Raw genomic sequence first — 23,740 nt, forward strand, 5'->3', positions numbered from 1 at the left:
ACAATCCAGATATCAGAGTATTAAATCATTAATAAAAGAGAAAATTTAAAAACAGTGCAAATTCATCTAGATTATATTGGAATGTTGATTGGTATATAATTTTTTTTTTATTAGTTATAAGCAGTAAAATAAACTAAGTATTTAAATATAAGAATAATAATGATTTTAATAGACAATTTAATTTAATTTAGAATAAAATTAAAATAGAATGTGATAATTTTGTTGGTATAAATTAAATTTATACCAACAAAATTATCACATTCTAAACTGACTTGAAAGTTCTTCATAGTATACTGCATAAAAGCTTCACTATTACAAATTACAGTAATACATAATTTTACAGGTGATTTAAAAATAATCTTATGTTAAAAGATATGAAATAATTTTAGTAAAAATTAAAAAAGTTTCCCTCCTCCACAAAATTTTGAGCCATCTTGATCAAAAATAATTACATAATCAAAATTACTTCAAAATTAAGTTGTAATTTGAAAAACTATAAAGCAGTCAGATCACTCTTAAGATTCTATAAACTCACAATGCTAATGAATTAATTTGAATTAACTTAAATATAATATTGAATGTGATAAATAAATAAATCAATAAAATATTGAATATTTTCAAAATTTCATTTGACTGGACACAATCAAATATGTAAAATTTAAAAAGGGTAAATTAATACAGCTAAAAATGATTTATGTCAAATTTTCAAAGTTAATTATTATAAATCTGATGGAATAATTTCTAAATAGGGTATGATAATTATGAATAAATGAAGTAAATAATTAATATTTTATGCAATAAAAAAATCTGATCTGCTTAAAAAAAGCATCTTCTTTAATGATATAACTGTCAAGAACAAACAATTGTTTTTAATCACAAAACGAATTCAATAGTTGGCTTTACACAATTATTTCATTAAACACACAAGTTTATATAATGGGTAATTTCACAGCTTAGGATATGTATGATTATGCTACCTATTAATTTATTTAATTTATCTGAATAAATTTGGCCACTGTTTTATTTCTAAAGATTAGATTGGAACTTAATGTATAGAAATTTAGAGATACAACAGATCAAAATATGAATTAAATATTATTTTCTAATGTTATTTAACCACTTTTCCATATCAAGTGTATTAAGAGGACTACTGAAGAAGTCAGAATATATTTTTAAGAAACATTATTTGGAAAAAAGTTTAATTCTGTAAAATAAAAATGATTGGTTTAGAAAATAAAAGCAATGAAAATAGTTGTTTTAAACAAAAACTATATATCAGATATATACAAGCATTTTCAGGTTTACTTCATCTTTGAAAGTGGATAATGTAGAAGTGCAAATGGCTGCTTAAAAGACTGATTAAAACTTCATGAAAAGAAAGAGAGAGAGAGAGAGAGAAAGTATTCTTTTCTTCTCACAAGTGTTCATATTTCAAAATAAAACAATGAAAGAAAAATGTGTATGCATTTTTGGTATCTGCACATTAATGTATATCTCCTGTTAACTACAATCAAAAATGTTGAAAGCATATCAAAGTTGTAAAATTCTTTAAAAAGCAAGAGTACATGCAGTTAATTAATTCAAGAAGAAAAAGTGGAGAATATCATAACCTTATGAAAGAAATGATGGAAGATGATCCCAAAGTTCATTTTTGATATTTATACACATTAAACATCCAATAATCAAATTTTTAGTTTAATGCCAAATGATGGCATTATTATAGCCTGATGTAATCTGGCAACTGTTTGATATTTTTGATAAATTTTAAATAAATAAATAAATAAATAAATAAATATATATATATATATATATATAATCAACTTGGATTTGATTAAGTTATATAAATGATGAATTAAAATTCGTCAAAGATATTATTAGTTGCCATGTTAAACAATGCAAAAAATTGTGAACTAGCAATGTAGATAGAGCTAGACAGAAAAATAGAACTTCTGTTAACTTTTCTCACTAATCAAAAGAGAACAGAATAATATGTCATTAGTAATGCATGAAGTGTTGTGCATTAAACCTAAACCTATATCTAATTTTCTAATGTAGTGGTTCTCAAGCTATTTTAACATATGGAAAGTTAGAAAACTTAAAATTTATTGGGAAACTGCTATCGCTACCTGTACACCCAGACTCACCAAAGTCAAGCTACAAGTTCTTTGTACTTTCACCTAAAAAATTATGTATTTCAGATTAGAAAAAAAAATCAAAAATAGAAAAAAATACCAGCAATTATTTGTCTTTTAAAAAACTTCTGGAGAGGTAGTAGTTATGTCCACATGCTATCAGTAGCTGAATGATTAATGTTAAATGCCATATATATAAATTTAAGACCATCAAATTTTTTGCCATTACACACTTTTGTCTTGTGGAACACCTTACATACTTTCATGGGCATAGACAATTTCTCAAAGCATAGATGTATGCTATGACTTTTCCAAGGGAGCAAAAGAATATACTCCCATTGTCATAATTATTTCTTAAGATCATACTACTCTTGGGCCCTCATAGCATAGTGATGGAGATGACAAGTACAGCAAGCTCCTACAGATAAAGGGTGGTTTGTTTGGTAAGCACAATCATAGACTACCAGAACTCAAGTAAGATAAATCAGTCTGTAAGAAGGATTAAGGGCTGATCCAGTAAGAGAAATGATCTGTTTGCCAAGACAGCCTATGCCTCAAGGTTCTACAGAACCAAGTTTGAAAAACACTGCTTTAATGTGTCAATAAAATTTCAGATATTTTTAACTCAATATTTGAATCAAAAATTTTATTCCTGTGACATTCTTCTATTTTACTAAAACAAATCTTGGCATTTCTGATTAAGAAAAATAAACAGCTATAAAAATCCCATTTTTCATATTTCAGAGTAAAAACTAATTAACTTATGATTGATAAAATAATACACAGAAATTTACTCTATTTTCTATTATTATAGGTACAATTCTTAATTTGTTCTTGTAAATTAAATAACTGTTTCCAAACAGGACTCTTAACAGCATCTTGAACTAAAAAAATAATCTGAATTTCTAATTATAAATTATTATACAATATCTGCTAAATGCCTCCCTTTCATTAGTCATTCCATTAATAAACTCAACCTTGCCTTAGTTAAACCTACTGATATGCAATCGGTTTATGTTTTATAAAAAAACACAACAAATACATAATAAATCATTGATAAATTGTGTCTACAGAATAAAAACATAAAATGAATATTTTGAGAAAATAATAATGATAATTGATGAAATCTAAATATAACTATTTCAGTTATTTTAATAGAAATGTATGATATGTACTGTATATAGACAATTGAAATTATAAAAATGGATGTGACTCTGACTACAATTCAACAAAAACTTCAGAATTTCGACTCAAAACAGAAATTAATGTTATTTCAATAATAATAAACTTTCTTCATTACATTGGTGTTTTCTATTAAGGTTAAAATATAAGTAGCTTTTTTTGAAAAAAATTAATCTCCTAATTCCAAGTTAAGGTTTCACAATCTGCTAATTATAATGTTTAATTTTGTATTACTGTTCCAAATATCATATCAATACATACATCTGAATCTTCTATAATACACTTTATTTTATGTAAATTGGATTATGTATTTATTAAATGCTTAAGAATCCAACTTTATACATATATAATAAATTATAGAAAATTTTTTTCATAAGGAAATACATTAAAATCTATAAATGATATATGAAAAGCATATACTGTATTTAAACAATACCAAATTTATTTACTAGGCCTACTTGATAATAATAATGATGAGACAATTTTGAATTTCAAAGTTTGTCTTACGGAATGCTGTTGCTCTGTCTGTTGGAGAGTTTCTTCACATCCTTTTTAGGAATTTCAGTCTGAGACCAATGTTCCCTGCAACAGCATTAGGATGTATGCCTTAAATGACACTCCTATCTTACTACACAACAATACCACCATGGGCATGTTGAATATTTCAATAAAATCAAAATTTTAAATTGCCAAACAATATTTAAGAAAAGTGAATTTATAGTGATGCATACATACTTTATAAATATATGATAAAATTTTTTTATATCATATTTAATGAATCAGTAAATAAAGTAAATGTATTATTATATTCCAAATACAATTATAAGTTTATAAAATAATTATAAATAAATATTTTTACAGTTATTATTGTTATTAAAAGTTTAATTACAAATTTATATTTTTTAACATTGGCCTGATTCTATTAAATATTTTTTTCATAAAATCATTTCTATAAACATATCTTTACACAGTTTTAATAAAAAATAATCATTTCCATGCATAAAAAATGAATGCAAGTCTGCTTCAAAAATGATCAAAAATGAGTTGGTAGATTTTGTTGGGAGAGTAGTATTTTGTTTATTTATGCTAAAATTTAAGAAAAATGATTTTAAACATTTTGTAACACTGTTGTTGGCAAATACAAAATACTTTAAATACAATTATGATATATAGTTAAAAACTATTTGTGTAGAAATGTATAAAGATATGTTTATAGAATCCTACAAACATATTTAATTTTTTATATAAAAACATATTCTGAAGATGTAGAACATGCAAAAATTAAAAACTTTTATATCTGCATCATAGACATAATGCACATATAAAATGTTTTGGTTAAAAAAAATCAATGCTATCCCAAAATTCACTAGCTTTGTTTTAATTGAAATTAATCAAAACATTTTACTTATGCAGCAGAGAATGCCACAAACGACTGCAAAAACATTAAATTTGAACAACTCCATTTATAACTCTCTCTTCTCATATCAGATGTCATAATTAAATTTTTACTATTCAGATCTTTCTGGCACTTGATATAACAATCTGACTGTAAGTGTCATCAAATTTGATGGCTATACAGTAGAGAGTCGTTAATCCGAACCCCAGTAATCCGAATGATTTTCAGTCAGACTGTGTCGTGCTGAATCGAACGTTTTTGATACTAGATTTACTTCTAAAGTATAATTTTCATGTTTTTATATTCTTCAATATATTTATTTTGTTTGTACAAAATAAAGAAATAATTTTTAACGATACAATAGCCTTGATTATTATTATAAAAATTTTCGTTAGGCTTAAAATCAACGAAAATTCAACACGAAGCGACACACAACAAAGAAAAATTTGATCATCAGACAGGTTAATATATTTTTTCGTACATAATTGGTTATCCAAACAAATCACTAATCCAAACAACCCCAGTCCCCAATTGATTCGGATTAACGACTCTCTACTGTACTTATTCAGGACCAGGAGAAAGAATTCAGGAACAACTTTTTTCACAGAACTGTAAACACCAAAAACAGAATACTATACAAGATGAAAACAGTACAAACTATACATGAATGATTAACAAAATAAAACATGAAATTAAAGCTTATTTAATTATGATGAATTTTATGCTGTTCAATGTGATCACCATTTTTGTGAATCTGAAACTACATTCTGTCAGTGTGCTCAACAGCCAAACGCAATGTATCAGGAGAAATTTTCTGTATATACTGTTATCTTGTCCTTTAAGACTGCTAAGAGCACTTCCACGATAGATAGTGTCTTTACAGTACTCCACAACCAAAAACCACATGGAGTGATGTCAGGCAAATGACATGGACATTAAAGTGGAAGTGGCTGATCACACTTTCTTCAATAAAGTAATGCTGCAGAAACTGCTGCAATGACTGTACAATATAAAGTGATACTCCAGCATGCATAAAAATTTTCCTTTTCAGACAACCTCATTTATGTAGTTGCCTAATAATGAAACTATGAACCATATCACAGTACTTCTCAGCAGCAAAAAAGCACATCACTGTTTGTTTGGTAATTTCCTCAAAAAAATCAATCCTGTTATAAAAATTGCAGTAAAACCATACCAAATGGTGATTTTAAACAAATGCATTAGAACATGCTGTACAACTTGGCAGCATCAAAAGTCCAAATCTGACTGTCCTGGGTGTTTACAATCCCATTCTAATAAAAATGGGCCTGGTCTCTCCAAAGGCTCCATTGTTTCCAGAAATGCCAGATCAAATAAGCTCTGCAACATACTGCTCAAAAACACCATCCTGAAAAGTGCAAATATTTACCCTGAAGAAAATTTTCCATACTGTCAATAACCAGCTACCTTGCTACACCACATGCATTGCTAGAACTAGCAACATTATTCAGGGTCCATTGAGAATGGTTGTCACAACTTCTGTCACCTCAATCTTCAAGATCTAACTACCAAAGATCTTGTTTCCTCAAACTTTCAAATCATTACTTTTACTTCAATAGCTGATGAATGACCAGTCCACAAACTCTTAATGTCTACATTAGTGATTCACCAATTAATTACCTATAGACAATAAATAATTGCCCAAACAACAAATCATTATCATTTATTATTATTAAACATTACTTCTGTTAAATTTAAGTCAGTTAATCTCTGACAAAGTATTCATCAGATCTGTTAACCTGAAATTTATAAATGAAATCTTTTCTGTATTTGGTTACCATTATAACAATTTTTGGAATCCTGCATTCAAAAATGTTTACAATTAATGAGTTATTACTATCTATTTTATTTCTTTCAATATTGGACATTTGAATTGTTCAAAAATTTGGTATGTATTTCTCATTTAAAATCAAATTTTTTATTTTTTTCAAAAGTATATTGTCTGTATAGTTTCTTTATTGTATGTTAGTTTCCTATGATAATTTCTTTCCAAACTCACCTTGGTTACTCTTTATCTTTGATTTCAAACTACAATTAACATGTACTGTATGTTAAAATAAAAAATTGTAGTGTGTATATAAACAATGCATTTACTGGAACAATTTATTATTCCTTAATCATGTTTCTATTGAATAAAAGTTGATTTTTGTTTATCATAATAAGAATTTTAATTTCAAAATTATATAAGTTATTCTGTGTTGACTCCAGTATTAATTAATAATACTAATGTGATTAATTATGTAAGGTCAGCACTGAATAACAATCTTGTTAATTAATAATGTTCCAATAGGGAATTTTTTCATTCCTCTATAATGGTTTAATTGTAACAGTAAATGTAAATTATGTCTATACATTTACTATAATTAATTATAATTACATTAGCATTTTATACTACCTGGCAAAAATGTATCATGAATCATAAACACAAATTTTATGTTTACTGTAGATCATTTTATGTAGGTGTGCAAAAATTTTCTAATAAATACATATTTAATCTTTAATAATGGACTATTAATTAATGAATTAAATATTCAGAAGCTAAATTTAAGAAAAACTGTGGAAATCTTGCCTATTTCTGAGAAATCCCCCCTGGAGAAATTAAGGGAGAGATTCCTCTGTAATCAAAAATGTTATAATTTTAAAATTTATTGCTGTATTATCAATAATATCACAATTAATGTATTTAAATTTTATAGTAGTTTGTGACTTTAAAAACACTACTAGTTTGGCAAAATTATAAATTTGAGAGACTCCCTAATAATCTAATATCAATAACATTTTTTTTTCCAAAATTTTTTCTAAACCCCTCAACAATTACTGAAAAAAAATGAATTTCCAATAAAATTTTTTTCAGTTTATTAAGAATTTTATAAAATTAACAGCATTTATTAAGAAGTTAAAAGAAATAAACAAATGCTCCAATTCCATAAGTACCAAAAAAGTGTAATGTCAGTAAAACAATTAATTACAAATCTTATTACTATTTATATATTAAAACAAACACATTTATCATGGAACTGAAGAAAATTTTAACAAGAACTACACTAACAGAAGATATAAAAAGAGAAGAAAAACAGCTATTTAAAAAGTACATGTGAAATGGATATCCTAGAGCAGGCATGTCAAACATGCGGCCCGCCACACATGGGTTGCGGCCCGCCGAGACTTTTTAAAAATTTTTAAATATCAAGCTTTGACACTTGAAGTTGGAAAGTTTGAACTTTTTTGAACTGTACGATTCCTGCCCTTTTTGTGTTTGTTCATTCTGTATTTCATCCAACCAATTCAAATTGGTCGACGCTACGAAAGACAGTTGGATAACAGCTGCGGCTTTGAATCTACGAACAATGATTGGCCGGCGAACATCGTACAAGAGTGGACGTCGTGGAAGACTGCTACATGCTGATTGGTCCATCGGCGATTGCTACAATTCATATAAAAGGAAAGGTTTTGGCGCCAAAGTCAAGTTTTTGCTGGAACTTCAAGGAGGACGTTTGTGTGCTCTACTGTAAGGTGTTTCGTCTACTATTGCCGTGACGAGTGACGGGAGGAGTGTTCCAAGTAACTGTATCCAAAGTATACGTCGCAAGCTGTCTTTTCGATGGATCTGTTCAGGAGTAGTGACTTTTGGAATTTTGAATGTTTGTGTGAATCTACTTTGTAAATGTCGTAATTTTTGTGATTTGTAAATCTCGTAAACCGTGTAAGTTCATGTAATGTAAAATAGTTGCCATAAACGTTCTGTTTAATTTGAAAAGAGGTATTTCAAATTTGACTAACTTCAAGAACAATGAGTAAGAAAAGGTCAATTGAAGAGGAACATCGTAATTTTCAAGAAAAATAGGAACTTGCTTTGTGAAAAACGTTGTCAAATATCTTCCCTAAAGAGTAATATTAAACTGTGATTTCATTTATTTCTTATTATAACTTTTATTTTTGTTTTTTATAAAAAAATATAAAGTATTTATAGTTTAAGTTTAAAAAATAATATGAAATATAAAATGTCTATGTACGTATAATATACAATACATTGAGTCTAATAAATACATAATATAATCATTCTAAAAATCCTATTTTATTAATTTTTTGAACATTGAAAACATGTGGCCCCCAACTTATACAAAATAGATCATGTGGCCAGTAATATCATATGAGTTTGACATGTCTGTCCTAGAGAGACTAAGTAAGTGGTATGACAATTTCTTAAGTAACAGATATAATGTAAAGAAAAAAAAATTACTGAATGGTATGTCCTCTTTCCTTATATAAATAGTTTTTATGAAAAATATAAAAGTAAATTTAATGATCTTTCTATATTTATCATCCATCTAAAAAAAAAACAGGTTATCAAACTCATTAAATTTTATTTATAATAAAGAAAAAAATCAACAACTAAATGTAGTAGGTGTAGTGTATAAACTCATGTATGTGTTCTCAACCAAAATGCTTTACAGGAGAAACAAAACAAGAAACTGGAAAAAAAAACTAAAAGACATGAAGCAGCAAAATGATTAAAGAATAAAGTATCTCCTTGGTATCAACATTGTAATAAATACAGTAGAGCGTCGTTTATCCAAAAGCCGATCAACCAAAACGTTGGTTAACCGAAAGCTTTCCAGTCATACTGTGTCGTGCTGAATTGAACGTTTTTTATACTAGATTAACTTCTAAAGTATAATTTTTTTTATTGTTTTTATATTTTTCAATATATTTATTTTGTTTGTACAAAATAAAGAAATAATTTTTAACAATACAATAGCGATGATTATTGTTATAAAAATTTTTGTTAGATTAAAATCGACGAAAATTCAACACAAAGCGACACCCAACGGAGAAAAATTTCAACATGGGATAAGTTAATATATTTTTTCGTGCATAATCGGTTATCTGAACAACTCCAGTCCCCAATTGATTCGGATAAACGACACTCTACTGTATAACTGTAAAATTAATAGAAATAATATAGAAATATTGTATAAAGAAAATAATGTAATAAAACATCAAGTTAAAGAACACTTCAGTATACTAAAATATGTAAACAACATAAATTTAAATAATGGAATGTCGTTACATGCATGCTGGGATAGCTTTGTACAGTATAAAAGCACCAATGTAAAATGAGCATTGTTATCCACTGATGAGGACGATGAAGAAAGAAAAATGCATATGGATAAGAAAAAGGTAAAATAAATATCTTTTTATTATGAACTGTTTCAAGTTGTAATTCATTACCTCAGAATCAGTATTGATTGAGTATTTTAGCTTGGAAACTGTATTCTATATTTTAACTTTTTTTTAAAAATTTTTAGAAATGTAGTTATTTTTATTCATTTTAACTAAATAACCGATCCCATTGAATAATTTATTATTAAATTTTAAATGCTATAGATTGTCTGGTTGTTTTATGTTACTTTGTTTTATTTAATTATTAAATACGATGATAAAAACAAAACATATCTTGTATTTATCAGAAAGAGAGTCCTAGAATTAATGCATTTAGAAAAGAAAAAAATCAGGCAGCTATAAGAATATTCTGTTTTTGTTGTAATCACACTTTCAGTGATAGTCCTTTTATTTCACTGCCATTAGATTTTAAACTCAAAATACTGAGAAACCAAAATTGCTGCAGTGATCAGTTCATTTTATATTCTAAAAATGTCTTCAAAGTATACACTATTTATAGTTCAATAACTAAAAAAATTTAATTGGAATTTTTATTTTATCATTAAATGTAAATTAAATTTCTAAAAATTTTAATCAGTAGTAAAGTAGTTTAGTTGATTTGATAAATTCAGTTTATCAACTGTATAGCTATGCATTTTTATACATATTAATGCTAAAAATTAAAACTAGCTAACAAATCATTCAATTGAGAATCTGTAGTAGTTTCTCTAATATAGTACATACAGCTATAAACAGTAATATTTGTTAATATTTATATACAAAATTCATTACTGGAATGTTTTGATAAGAGATATCAAAATGTATTAAGTCAGAGAATTCACACACACAAATGCTATTCCAATTTTTCTTTTGCAGATTAGGTCAAAAAATTAACAAATAATTAAATTATTAAAGCCTTGCAGTGCACCTACCTTTAATATCAAATCACTTTTTTTACAACTCCAGAATTGAAAAATAAAATACTTTAATTACAATAAGAAAAAATATCTTGCAAAATCACTAAAATTTCCCAAAGGAATATTTAAACAAGAATTTCAAATTTATGAAATTGACATTCATGCTCATTTTCTCAAAATTTTTGTTTTTCACAAAAAAGAAATTTTTTAGACAGATCTAGTTTCTTACTGGATTTTTTTTTTTCATTCATGAACTGAAAAATGCCTTTAATAAAATAATGTATCATGTTTCTTATTACAACTTAGATATTTTTTGCAATAAGAAACATGAAATATATTCAAAATTTTTACTAAGGAATATTAAGAGACTTCATTAAAAAAATTAAAACTTATTCATAAAATGGATTTTTTATATGTAATTCAAAACCTCCTATTAAAATAACACATTTTTCAGAAATCTAACAAACAGTGCATTAGATCTTTCAATAATTCACATGTCTCTCTTCTGTTACAATAACTTTATGATGAACTGATTTATTAATTTTCAATGTTTACTACTTTTTTCTATTATTTATCCTATTATTTCTCTATAAAGTTACTTATTCCTTATAAATAAATCTAAATTTTCTTTTCTCTGTGATTTCTATGTATTACCATTATTATTAGAAAAATAATTCATTGAAAAGTATAATTAAAAGTAATTTATGAAAACATTAATTTATATATTTTTCAACATCGTTTTATTCAATATGAACTTTGGATAACATCACAGTAAAAAACTTTTTTCATTAAATTTTTATTTCCAATATTGAAAAATAAAAACTAATAATTCTTCAAAATACAGTTCCATATCATAATAAACAATATTATCATAGAAATCCATCTAATTTTCTTATAAATGAAGATCATAGTGAATAATTAAGAGTAATTAACAAAACAAACTTTTAAAATTTTGTTTTCTATATATCAGTAAACTGATTATTTTCTTATAGAAACAAGCAAGCAAAGATATCTTTAGAAAAGCTGACAAGAGAAAACTACTTTTACTGACATACTAAATTAACAAACAAAGAACACTATACCTTTGAAAAATACAAATTCATGTAAATGAGAAAAGTAGATCATCACTAAAAAAAAAAAAAAAATGAAAATACTACAGTATTCCAGTAGAATGAAAAACACGCCATCTTTTCCAATATGATCTATGTTATGAGATTATATCCATAATGTTACATATTAAATTAAATTAATTAAATTTACAATGTAGTGGTTAACTATTAAAATTTTCAATTAGAAGTTCAGACTATTTACAAAAATACCTATTATTATTTGTTTTGTATTGAAGTTTTTCTTCAAACCAATGTAACGGGTACTTCTGTGGTTGTGTTAAAGGATTAATGGATAGACTCGAAAATTATATTTTTGTAAATAGTCTGAACTTCTAATTGGAAAAAAATATCCTGAGTTCTCCATGAAAATATTAAAATTTTATCATTATTTGTTTATGAATGTCAAAAAGAATTCAATTACTTATAATCTGCTAAAATGTAAAAATTTTAAACTGAGGAAAAAAATAGGCTAATGTAGACATACTACTGAAAAATGACTTATTGTACTTCTGTGCAGAAATTCAGTGTACAAATATGTAAAATTTGTAAAAGCTATATTTTCTTTGTTGAAAGCAATCTTCTAATGTAAAAGACAAAAAATTTAAAATTTAAATTTATACTAATAATAGTTTTGTTTTTTTTCTTTTTATAATTTTGGTTGTATTTTGTACTTCTCCCCAGATAAGAGAGATTTCCTATAAATCTTAAAAATGTATAAAAATAACTTGATACACAATATTTAAGCAAATACCAAATGAATGATATTTTTTTCATCATCTTAATTTTTCTTTACACCAATAAAATATTTTTCACTCACACAATGTTTTTTTTTGTTTCTAAGTATATATATATTTAACCTCTACCAATCCTTCGTGAATATTCCTAACCTCTACAATCAAATTAGACATTTTATGAACTTTTCACTACATTTTTATACAGAGTACTACTAATACTTTGTAATAATAATTATAAACTTTATCACACTATTACTTTAGATAACTACTATTCTGTTACAATTTCCTTTTTATCTTATAAACCTTGTATTTGACTTACTAAAATTAATTCATTTAAAAGACAAATCAATCAAAATAAAGATAAAATTATAACTCTACAACTAATTTTTCTAAACAACAAATATAGTTCTTTTTATGTGAACTACTAGAAAAGTTGAAATTAGTTGTATGCTTCAGTTATAAACACTCAACTATATTTTTCTTTGATCATTAACTCATAACAGAATATTGTTAATATTAATTTATCACCATTTTGTGATATGCCTTCCAAAATTCTTTTTGCTTACAAAAAATGTAATTTGGAACTTATACCGAGTATTTAGCTTACTCATTTTGCTATTTATATCCTACAATCTATCTTATAAGAGTTGTCTATCTATCTAACAAGTGACATTTTACTAAATTAAAACTTTAAATAAAATTACATATTTATTATTTCATTTACTGTACTTAAATAATACTGTCTGACATGCTAAATTGTTAGTTCAAATATTTAATTTTGACAGTTATATTTATTCAAATTACTTTACTTTCAAATGAAATTTTGCTATTTTTAAGATCTCTGAATTAGTGATAATTTTATGATAATATTCCTTATTATATGTTCAATGTTATCCATATTAATAAAATATTCAGATATTAATGAGTTTTTATTATAATTAAGAACCTAAATTCTCAAAACAGTAACTAAATTTAATCAGCCCAATTCCAACTAACAATTTTTTGGAAAAATTATTTGATATTTAGTATAACTAATATTATAGTTATTCTATATTCAACTTACACAAATTACAGAAATCAGTTATTTTAATTATTCTAAGATAAATAACTTACTGCATTGTTCAGTAAAAAATTATTACTCTAAGTATAAAAAACATTACAATTATTTAATACTTGTACTGTAAAGATTTCTTCAAAATTAAGTTCAAGGTGATAATTTTAGATTATTGTATTACTTATTAGTTTATTATTTTATATTTTTACCATTAAAAATTTATATCTTTCATAAAAATCAAAGGTAACAAAAATATATTATAACAGTAGTAAAATATAAACAGCAAATGTTTTTGTTTTCAAACTTTTCATTTAACTAATTGATTTATTAGTTAAATTCAGTTTTAAGAATCTCTGTAATAACAAACTAAACAGCTAAGTTAAGTTTTTTAATGTTATAACCAACAACTGGTAGATAAAAATTATATGACTGCTGAATAAAATATTTAATTGCAGATAATTAATCATTTAATCCATCATAAAATATACAATTGAAATATAGTTTCATTCAGAAACACAGTATTGCTAATTTGAAATCTAAAAAACAAGTAACAAATTTTCCTCTTTATATCACTTTTTTGAGAAAAAGATTTACTGAAATTTATATATTCGAAATGATAATTTGACAGCTGAAACCTTTTAAATCTTACATAAAGATAAAAAAAATTGAAAGTTTAAGATTACAAATTTCTTTCAAATTAAAATTTTTTAGACATTGGTTTTTATAATAGTTTCTTTAAGCATTATGAACAAAAATATCATTTAAAATATATTTATCTCTATTAACTTATTAGTTTTTCATTGCCTCATTCATCGCAAAATACTATTAAAGGTTAAAATACAAATGTGTGTGTATATATATTTATTTATACATTTATATTTAAATTAAAATATTACTAGTAAATTTGTCATTCAAGACTGATGAATTATTTGATGTTTAGTAAAGTGTAATATTTGAAATAACTACTACATACAATATTTTTTTTATCAAAGAGAAATTTAGTGCATTTTACAAAACTTCTTTAAATATTTCTGGTAGATGAATCATTTTTATCATCCTTATGTTCAGCCAATAGTATGTTTTATTTTCACAAAAAATACTACTGGGTGAACACAATACAATTTTAAAGAAGTTATCCTGATTAGTTTTGTTAATGTCTTGTCCAAAATTCTTTACAATTCTTTCAGGCCAGCAGCATAGTGTAGAAGAATGATGACAACACCTTTTTTAGACATCCACCAGACATGATAATTGCATGTTAAAAGCAAAGAAAGTAATAACTTTACCATCTTTAAATTTAAAATAAATATTTAATAAAGCCTAAAACATGCAGATTGCCAGTGCTGCAACAATGCAGATCACATGTGCTAGTAAAACACTTGTGACCTCCATTGTTTTACAGTTAATCAAACTTTAATGAGAATAAAATAATTTTAATGTTAAAATAAAACATGTAATAAGTTCAAAATATATAAAGGAACAACACCGGAGTGAAAATAAATGAAAATCAACAACTTTAGTGCCTTTGACCGGTGTGCTTCTCTCTTCTTTCTCTGTAAAACGCAAACGTTTTCGAACCTCGTTGGTTCTTCGTCAGGCGTAACGGAATTCTGTTCGACAAAATTTTAGAAAAAATTTGCATTCTGGAACGCTGTCGCGTGTAGCCGATGTCGTCATATTAGACTTGCGCGATGTGAGTATAGCGCTACGTCAGGGATCTGTTGAGAAAGGCTTCCCAAGCCGATGATAAGATGATCTCCTTTTTAAAATTGATGCAGTGCGTGTTACTGCGGGTGTTGAGTAAGATGTATATAGCTTCAAGCCATTTGAGGTGATCTTGTCGAAACGTGGGGTGAATGATTGCGGCACGGGTGAAAAGAGGCTCTATTTCTTGATCGGATGAATAGACTGCTAGGGCGGTGTTTTGTCTATGGTGTAATATGTCCGCTTTGTGCTCTTTGATCCTCGTCTGTATGTTGCGTTTGGTGGATCCGATGTAGATGGCTTCGCTGTTATCTCTGTGGTCGGCGATGGGTATAGAGTATATTCCCGGAAGTCTGTTTTTATCTGGAGCGTCTTTTCCGTTCCTAAGCCACTCGAAAATCGTTGGGCATCTCCTGAAAGCTAAGCGGATATCCTTTTTCTTCGCTATTTGGTAGTATATGGTCTTCAGTGCCGGATTGTAGGTGATCGGTATAAATTTAGGTGGGGAACCATTGGAAGGAGGGGTGTGGGTGGAAAGAAGCCGTAGTGCCTCAAAGTTGTTTTTGCGTGCAATGTTGTGATATCCGTGTTGTTTAGCTATATTCTTGATGTGCCGCATTTCCGAGTTGAAGGCAGCTTGTGAGGAGGAATGCGTGAGTGCCCTTTTGAGTAGCGCCTTGAAGGCTGCCATCTTGTACTGCGGAGGATCACAGGAGAATGCGGGTATATATAGAGGTTCGGTAGATGGTTTGTGATAGACTTGCGTATTGATGGAAGATTCTTCTACAGTGATGTAAATGTCCAAGAAGTGTGCTTGGGTATGGTGGGCTTGATCCAGTTCTAGTGTTAATCCATATGGGTTGTCGTTGAAGGTGTCCACTAAGGCTCTGATATTTGGGATGTCCTTCCATAATATAAGGATATCATCAATATACCGTTGGTAAAGGAGGATATGTGAGCGTTGAGAAGAAATGACTTCTGATTCCAGTTTTCTGACCACAAGCTCACAGAGGTCTCCTGCGACTGGGCTACCCATGGGTACACCCCGTTGTTGTTGGTACGTAATGCTGTTGAATTTAAAGAATGAGTTAAAGCAGATCAGGTGTGCCATTTCGAGGATGTCAGGTTGTAACGTGCTGTCTTGAGTGATATTCTTTTACATCACGGTAGAAGAATCTTCCATCAATACGCAAGTCTATCACAAACCATCTACCGAACCTCTATATATACCCGCATTCTCCTGTGATCCTCCGCAGTACAAGATGGCAGCCTTCAAGGCGCTACTCAAAAGGGCACTCACGCATTCCTCCTCACAAGCTGCCTTCAACTCGGAAATGCGGCACATCAAGAATATCACTCAAGACAGCACGTTACAACCTGACATCCTCGAAATGGCACACCTGATCTGCTTTAACTCATTCTTTAAATTCAACAGCATTACGTACCAACAACAACGGGGTGTACCCATGGGTAGCCCAGTCGCAGGAGACCTCTGTGAGCTTGTGGTCAGAAAACTGGAATCAGAAGTCATTTCTTCTCAACGCTCACATATCCTCCTTTACCAACGGTATATTGATGATATCCTTATATTATGGAAGGACATCCCAAATATCAGAGCCTTAGTGGACACCTTCAACGACAACCCATATGGATTAACACTAGAACTGGATCAAGCCCACCATACCCAAGCACACTTCTTGGACATTTACATCACTGTAGAAGAATCTTCCATCAATACGCAAGTCTATCACAAACCATCTACCGAACCTCTATATATACCCGCATTCTCCTGTGATCCTCCGCAGTACAAGATGGCAGCCTTCAAGGCGCTACTCAAAAGGGCACTCACGCATTCCTCCTCACAAGCTGCCTTCAACTCGGAAATGCGGCACATCAAGAATATAGCTAAACAACACGGATATCACAACATTGCACGCAAAAACAACTTTGAGGCACTACGGCTTCTTTCCACCCACACCCCTCCTTCCAATGGTTCCCCACCTAAATTTATACCGATCACCTACAATCCGGCACTGAAGACCATATACTACCAAATAGCGAAGAAAAAGGATATCCGCTTAGCTTTCAGGAGATGCCCAACGATTTTCGAGTGGCTTAGGAACGGAAAAGACGCTCCAGATAAAAACAGACTTCCGGGAATATACTCTATACCCATCGCCGACCACAGAGATAACAGCGAAGCCATCTACATCGGATCCACCAAACGCAACATACAGACGAGGATCAAAGAGCACAAAGCGGACATATTACACCATAGACAAAACACCGCCCTAGCAGTCTATTCATCCGATCAAGAAATAGAGCCTCTTTTCACCCGTGCCGCAATCATTCACCCCACGTTTCGACAAGATCACCTCAAATGGCTTGAAGCTATATACATCTTACTCAACACCCGCAGTAACACGCACTGCATCAATTTTAAAAAGGAGATCATCTTATCATCGGCTTGGGAAGCCTTTCTCAACAGATCCCTGACGTAGCGCTATACTCACATCGCGCAAGTCTAATATGACGACATCGGCTACACGCGACAGCGTTCCAGAATGCAAATTTTTTCTAAAATTTTGTCGAACAGAATTCCGTTACGCCTGACGAAGAACCAACGAGGTTCGAAAACGTTTGCGTTTTACAGAGAAAGAAGAGAGAAGCACACCGGTCAAAGGCACTAAAGTTGTTGATTTTCATGTAATAAGTTCAACATTTTTAATATCTTGCTTATGACTAATATTGTCAAAATGAGCCATGTCATAACAAATAGTAATGTGACAAAATATATGTGGCTTTATAAATACTGTATAAACATTACAAATATATTTGAAGCTTTATATTTTCTATAAAATATACATGTTATGATACTTTAAGATACAAATTATCATATAATGCAAGATTCTGATAGTAGACCAAATGTACTACTGGTCAAACAACTTATCAAAATTTGCTAATAATTTGATCATCAAGAAATCTTCATTAGTTCAAAATTTGGGAATGAAATATTTGCAACTTCAAATTATCTGAGATTTACATATTTCTGTATAATATGCCAAATGCAATGTCACTGATGTAAGTTATTAAACAAACAGAATATGGCTACTTATACAGAATGTTATGTTTGCTAATTATTAATAATAATAATAATATAAATAAACTGCGGGTAAACAACACATGTCTGGTGAGAACCTCAAAAGTTGCCAGATCAGTTTTATAAAAAGTAAAGCAGAATTCCTTAAAATGTAGCCCAAATTATTTTCAAAGTGGCCCAAAAAATAGTAAGTTGCACTGCTTGTAACCCAATCTTGCAATCTCAAAACTCAGCCATATTTTATGAGAACAGGGAAAAAGGATAGTCCATGGGTAAGATAACTCCTGAAAATGTGTTACTGTAAAAGCAAAGCCATCTTGACCAGATTAGACTTGTTCTTGGTCTATTGTTCTCTTATAGCAGGCCTGGCCAACCAATTGTTTCGCGGGCCACTTTGATCACGCATAACATTACAGTGGGCCACAATTTAGGCAAACATGCTTTTAAAAAAAAAAACAAATACAAAATGAATAAGATTTTATTGTTATACCAAGAGTTCATACTCATACTTGCACATTATAACAATGACACATGCAAATTTTCATTTATTTAATTGTTTTAGTATACACATAACGGGAAACAAAAGTTCTAATAGGTATATAATATCGCTTAGAGGGCCACACAATTTAACGTGATGGGCCGTGGGTTGGCCAGGCTTGTCTTATAGCATGAAGGCACTTCTACCTAAACAAACAAGTTAACATACACATATCACAGTTCAGACAGAATTTTCACTTCAAATTACAAAGTAGCCATATTTCAAACTAACCAAATTCCTTAACATGTAAATCTCCATATCCCCAGCTGGGAGAAAAGTACAATTACAAACTAATGAGATTTCAAACTATCCAAGTTCAAATTAATGAGGATTTCCTGTATAAAACTTTTGTTTAGATGACAATTATTGCTGGTTTAATGGTAACTGCTGATTTTTTATTTAAATATATACCAGTAGCATTGTGCTGATTGATTTCTTGTATATCCAAATTTTTATAGCTTTCTAGAGATCACGAGGTTTAATCTGAGATTTCATTTGCTGAATTTGACCAATGCAAAGTGTGTAGACTAAGTGATTTTCTGTGCTTTTAAATATATAAATAAGCAATTTGACATTAAATATTTTCTAATGTTGCACACCAGCATGAAAGAAATAATTGGCAATGATATTTAATAAAATTGAAATTAAAGTTTGTAAAATGTATAAAAATATGGTTCTTGAAAATTATAAATATTTATTATTAAAAAATTCTATATAAGACAGAATTTTAAGAATTGCTTTTAGAATATGATGACAGGAACAACCAAATAAAGACACTAAAAACTATCCTATTAATTAAAATCTAAAATCAAAACAATCTGTGTTAGTTTTTACTGATTGATTGCGAGTTCAGTTATAATTGAACTTATCTTCAATCATACTACAATCATTAGTGAATGCCAATAAAAATTCAATGATGGACATTTTTCACAAAATCACATTCAACTCTCAGCCATAGCAACTTCTATATTATATGAATGTTAATATATTCAATCAGTAATATTCCTCTTAACTGCGACAAAGTTTGAAAAATACTTACAGAAAGTATATTTTTATATCCATTTTTAAATAACTAATTGTTAAAAAAATTTGCACTTGCCTTTGTTTTTTTAATTTGCAAACAATAAATTTAAAACCATCATTGAATATTTTTATCTTGTATTTAGAGAAATCACTTTTCTACTTATACCTTTAAAACTCTTATAACTAAATCAAAGTTATTTGATCAATTACAAGATACAATTAACAATAAAAACTGAATAAATGTATTTTTAAAAATTTTTTTACTTCTCTTTTGCAAATTTTAAAATATTTTAATATAATATTATAAGATTTACAGCAATTTTGTTGAGCATTTAATAATTTTATTTAAAGAATTTAGTTTAGGGTCATCCTAATTTATTAATGCCTTATAATAAAAATAATCATTAAAATGTTATTTAACACGTTGACTGCCAACTACGAGATGATCGTATTTTCGTTACTGCCTAGGACGTCACCTACGCGTTATAATGTAGTTTGTTTCTTGCCATATTTGTGCAGCTACGATGTAATTCGTAGTATATCGGTGTAAATATGAATAGATAGCCTCAGAGGCAAGAACAAAAAATCAAGTTTGGCTTACATGAACAGAACATTTATTAATAAATTAACAGAAAATATAATCATAAAAAGTTCATTCAAAATCAAAAGCAAAACGATATTTTTATTGTTTGTGATAATTTCTGAAATAATCTTCCACGCAAAGGGCTGGCTTCTCTGGACAGATTGGACAGAAATAATGTGTTTCTCAGCATTTTTTAGCTTTGGTGCAAATTCGACATGGCTTTGTCGGAGGCTGTTTTTTTTCGGTAGGTAGGATACTCCATAAATAGTGAAGCTCTTGCAATCTAATTTTTTTAAAAACTGGTTGAATATCTTCTCCAATCAACGCTTCGACGAATGCTTCTCTAAACTTTATAAGTTTTATTATATAAGAAGTTGCTTTCTGAAAGAGTTTGTGCACATTGCATTACATATTATAACATATATATATAATATATATATATATATATATATAGATATATATATACACAACCTTTTTGGGCCATCTAATAGTCTTTCTTAAAGCTGTGTAGTACAATAGCATTTGATCTGATCGGTCAATGCCAGACATTCCATGATTGTAATCTTGAATTATATTCTGTTTCATCAAACATTCTAGTCAGTGATCTTTTCTTATCCATATTGGGGTATTTATAATTTATTATAAAAATAAGTAAAAAAATAACACACTCAAAAAAGACATAAATGTGATGTGCTCAACTCTATATCTGATTTATTACTAATGAATTTAGACAGGTCTGATTGGCTGTAGCAAAGTGACAGGACGAATCGTGTCTGTGCACAAATTAACTCATAGTTTGGCTTTAGCGAAGAGCTTTCTGTTACATAAGCCAACTACGAGATAATTTGTAAAAATCTTTAAAAAAAAAAAAAAAAAACACATTCTATATGCTTTTTGATTATTACAATGTACTCTAATTAGAGTTTTTAATAATATAATATAATTAAATTAAGTTGGCATTTTACACTGGAATTCTGAAAAGTCATGTGGCAATCAACGTGCTAATTAATTTAAAAAATTTCTAAAATGACTAAAAATAAAATTTGATAATTTTGTTGCTATGTTAGTTACTTTTAGGAAATATATAAACTTATGTATATAAAGTGATAAAAATTATATATGTATATACGAAACTTTACACAATACATACACAATTTCTATAATCTTTATGTATACTGCATTGTGTACTCTTGTATATTGTATCAAATACCTAAAACTTTCATTTTAGCTATTTTGTCTTTAAATGAAAAATTTTAAATCCTTATCTTTTCTTAATTTTTATTATATTTATTATTACCACCAATAATTGAAAAAATTAAAACTGGACATAAGTGATAAAAACTATTCATGCGTTTTAACCTAAATTTCTATTCAAAGTAACTAGAGTTAGTTTTTTGTTTTGTTATGTGAGTTTTTATTTAAAAAAATCAAATTTTGCAATTCATATACAGCTTGTTTCATGAATTTGGCCAGACGTATTTTTACAATACACCATAGCTGGGACAACACTTATCTACTTAGTGAAGGGTACAGATTGTTTGCCAAATCTATGACACAGTCACCTGCTTTACGAAAACAGGAATCTTGGATTTTAAAAAATCTAGTGATGAGTTGCATAACTTTTCCAGCTGTTATGAGATTTTATTTAAAAATAACTTTTATATTATTAATCATAATAAATAAAATTGTGAGAGACACCATCTGGTATGAGATTTTGTTATAAAAACTTTTTATATTTTTAAATATTATAAAATGTCTAAATGCTTAATTTTGAGAGTAGAGATGGGTTTTATATTAAAAAAAATTGTAAATGATAACAAGCGTAACATCTTCATTAAGTACAACCCCACTTAGAATATGACACAACCACCCTCTCTCTCTCTCCATCCACTTGACCTTTTACCACCAAAACTTAATAGTATCAATGCCCCTTATACACAAGCTACTGTGCCAAATTTTGTTTCTTAATCTTTATCCCATCCTGAGATATTAAATGAAATACACACCACCACTTTTTTTGCCTTTTTGTTTTTTTTATACTATTTTGGGGTTCAGGAGGTTTCAAATTGTGGATTTGCAACAAATGGTCATATTTGACACAATTCCAATACTTTCCCTTGTTATGTATACAGACAGGAAAGTGTAAACTTCCAAAGTCCCAATCAAAGTATTGCACACTGCCTGGCCAAGATATATGAAACAATCTTTAACAAATAGCTCAAAAAGGTTAGTAAAATTACTATTTTGTGATTAAAAAATAAATAAATAATAATGAATTTCTAACTTAAACAGACAAAAACATTATTTGAATAATTAATATAGAATAATATAATTATTTAGAAAAATTTAACTCTTTCCCTGTTTGTATGTAATTAATTTTAATTATATTCTTTTCAGTTAATTTTAAAATATATACATAAATTATAACCAGATTTTTATTATTACATGATTTAATTATATACAGTATATCATTAAATTATATGCTATATACTATATATTGCGGAAGATATTATATTCACAGTGTTATATTGACCTTACATTTAGATAATTCACAAAACATTTAAATGCCAAATACTGAAAATATGTTAAATTTGGACTAAGTTATTTAACTATTCAGGAATTTTGACTATGGGAAAATTGTGTCAACATTTAAGTTCCATTAATCATCAATAAATTTAACAATTTTGTTTTTTGGCATAATATTTGTTATTCAAAATAAATGAATCATAATGTTATAATACAGCCACTCCTCACAACCTACCTGTTTACTGACTGCTCAGACTTACAACAAGCTCTCCGGTGCAGGAAATCCCATTTTGCAGTATTACTCTCAGTTCCTGCAATCGGTCAGTATTTACTACACAAAGCGCTTGCAATCTACCAGACTACATATTTCATTTATAAGTTTCTACATTATTGTGCACCCCATAATACAAGATGACAGCAAAAAGAAAGAACATGACTTCACCTAGAGGAAGTGCCAAGAATCAAAGGAAGGGCAACCTAGTTGGAAGCATAGCAATACTCTTGGAAAAGGAAAGAATAGTAGTAGTACAAAAGAAGTTC

General features: G+C 28.3%; 1 protein-coding gene across 4 annotated transcripts in view; it reads right to left on the bottom strand.

Annotated features, from left to right (window-relative positions):
- LOC136971413 (fragile X messenger ribonucleoprotein 1 homolog A-like) overlaps window positions 1-23,740 on the bottom strand; it is a 100,722-nt gene that overhangs the window by 44,834 nt on the left and 32,148 nt on the right. For 3 of the 4 annotated variants that reach the window (XM_067265873.1, XM_067265875.1, XM_067265872.1), the window contains exon 3: window positions 3,822-3,896. The exons of the other annotated variant lie outside the window; for it this stretch is intronic. In XM_067265873.1, the coding sequence (XP_067121974.1) occupies window positions 3,822-3,896 (75 nt within the window). The remainder of the gene's footprint in view (window positions 1-3,821; window positions 3,897-23,740) is intronic. 4 annotated transcript variants of the gene reach the window in all.

This window comes from Centruroides vittatus, unplaced genomic scaffold, assembly GCF_030686945.1.
Source record: "Centruroides vittatus isolate TY-2023 unplaced genomic scaffold, ASM3068694v2 contig_250, whole genome shotgun sequence".
NCBI classification, from domain to species: Eukaryota; Metazoa; Arthropoda; class Arachnida; order Scorpiones; family Buthidae; genus Centruroides; species Centruroides vittatus.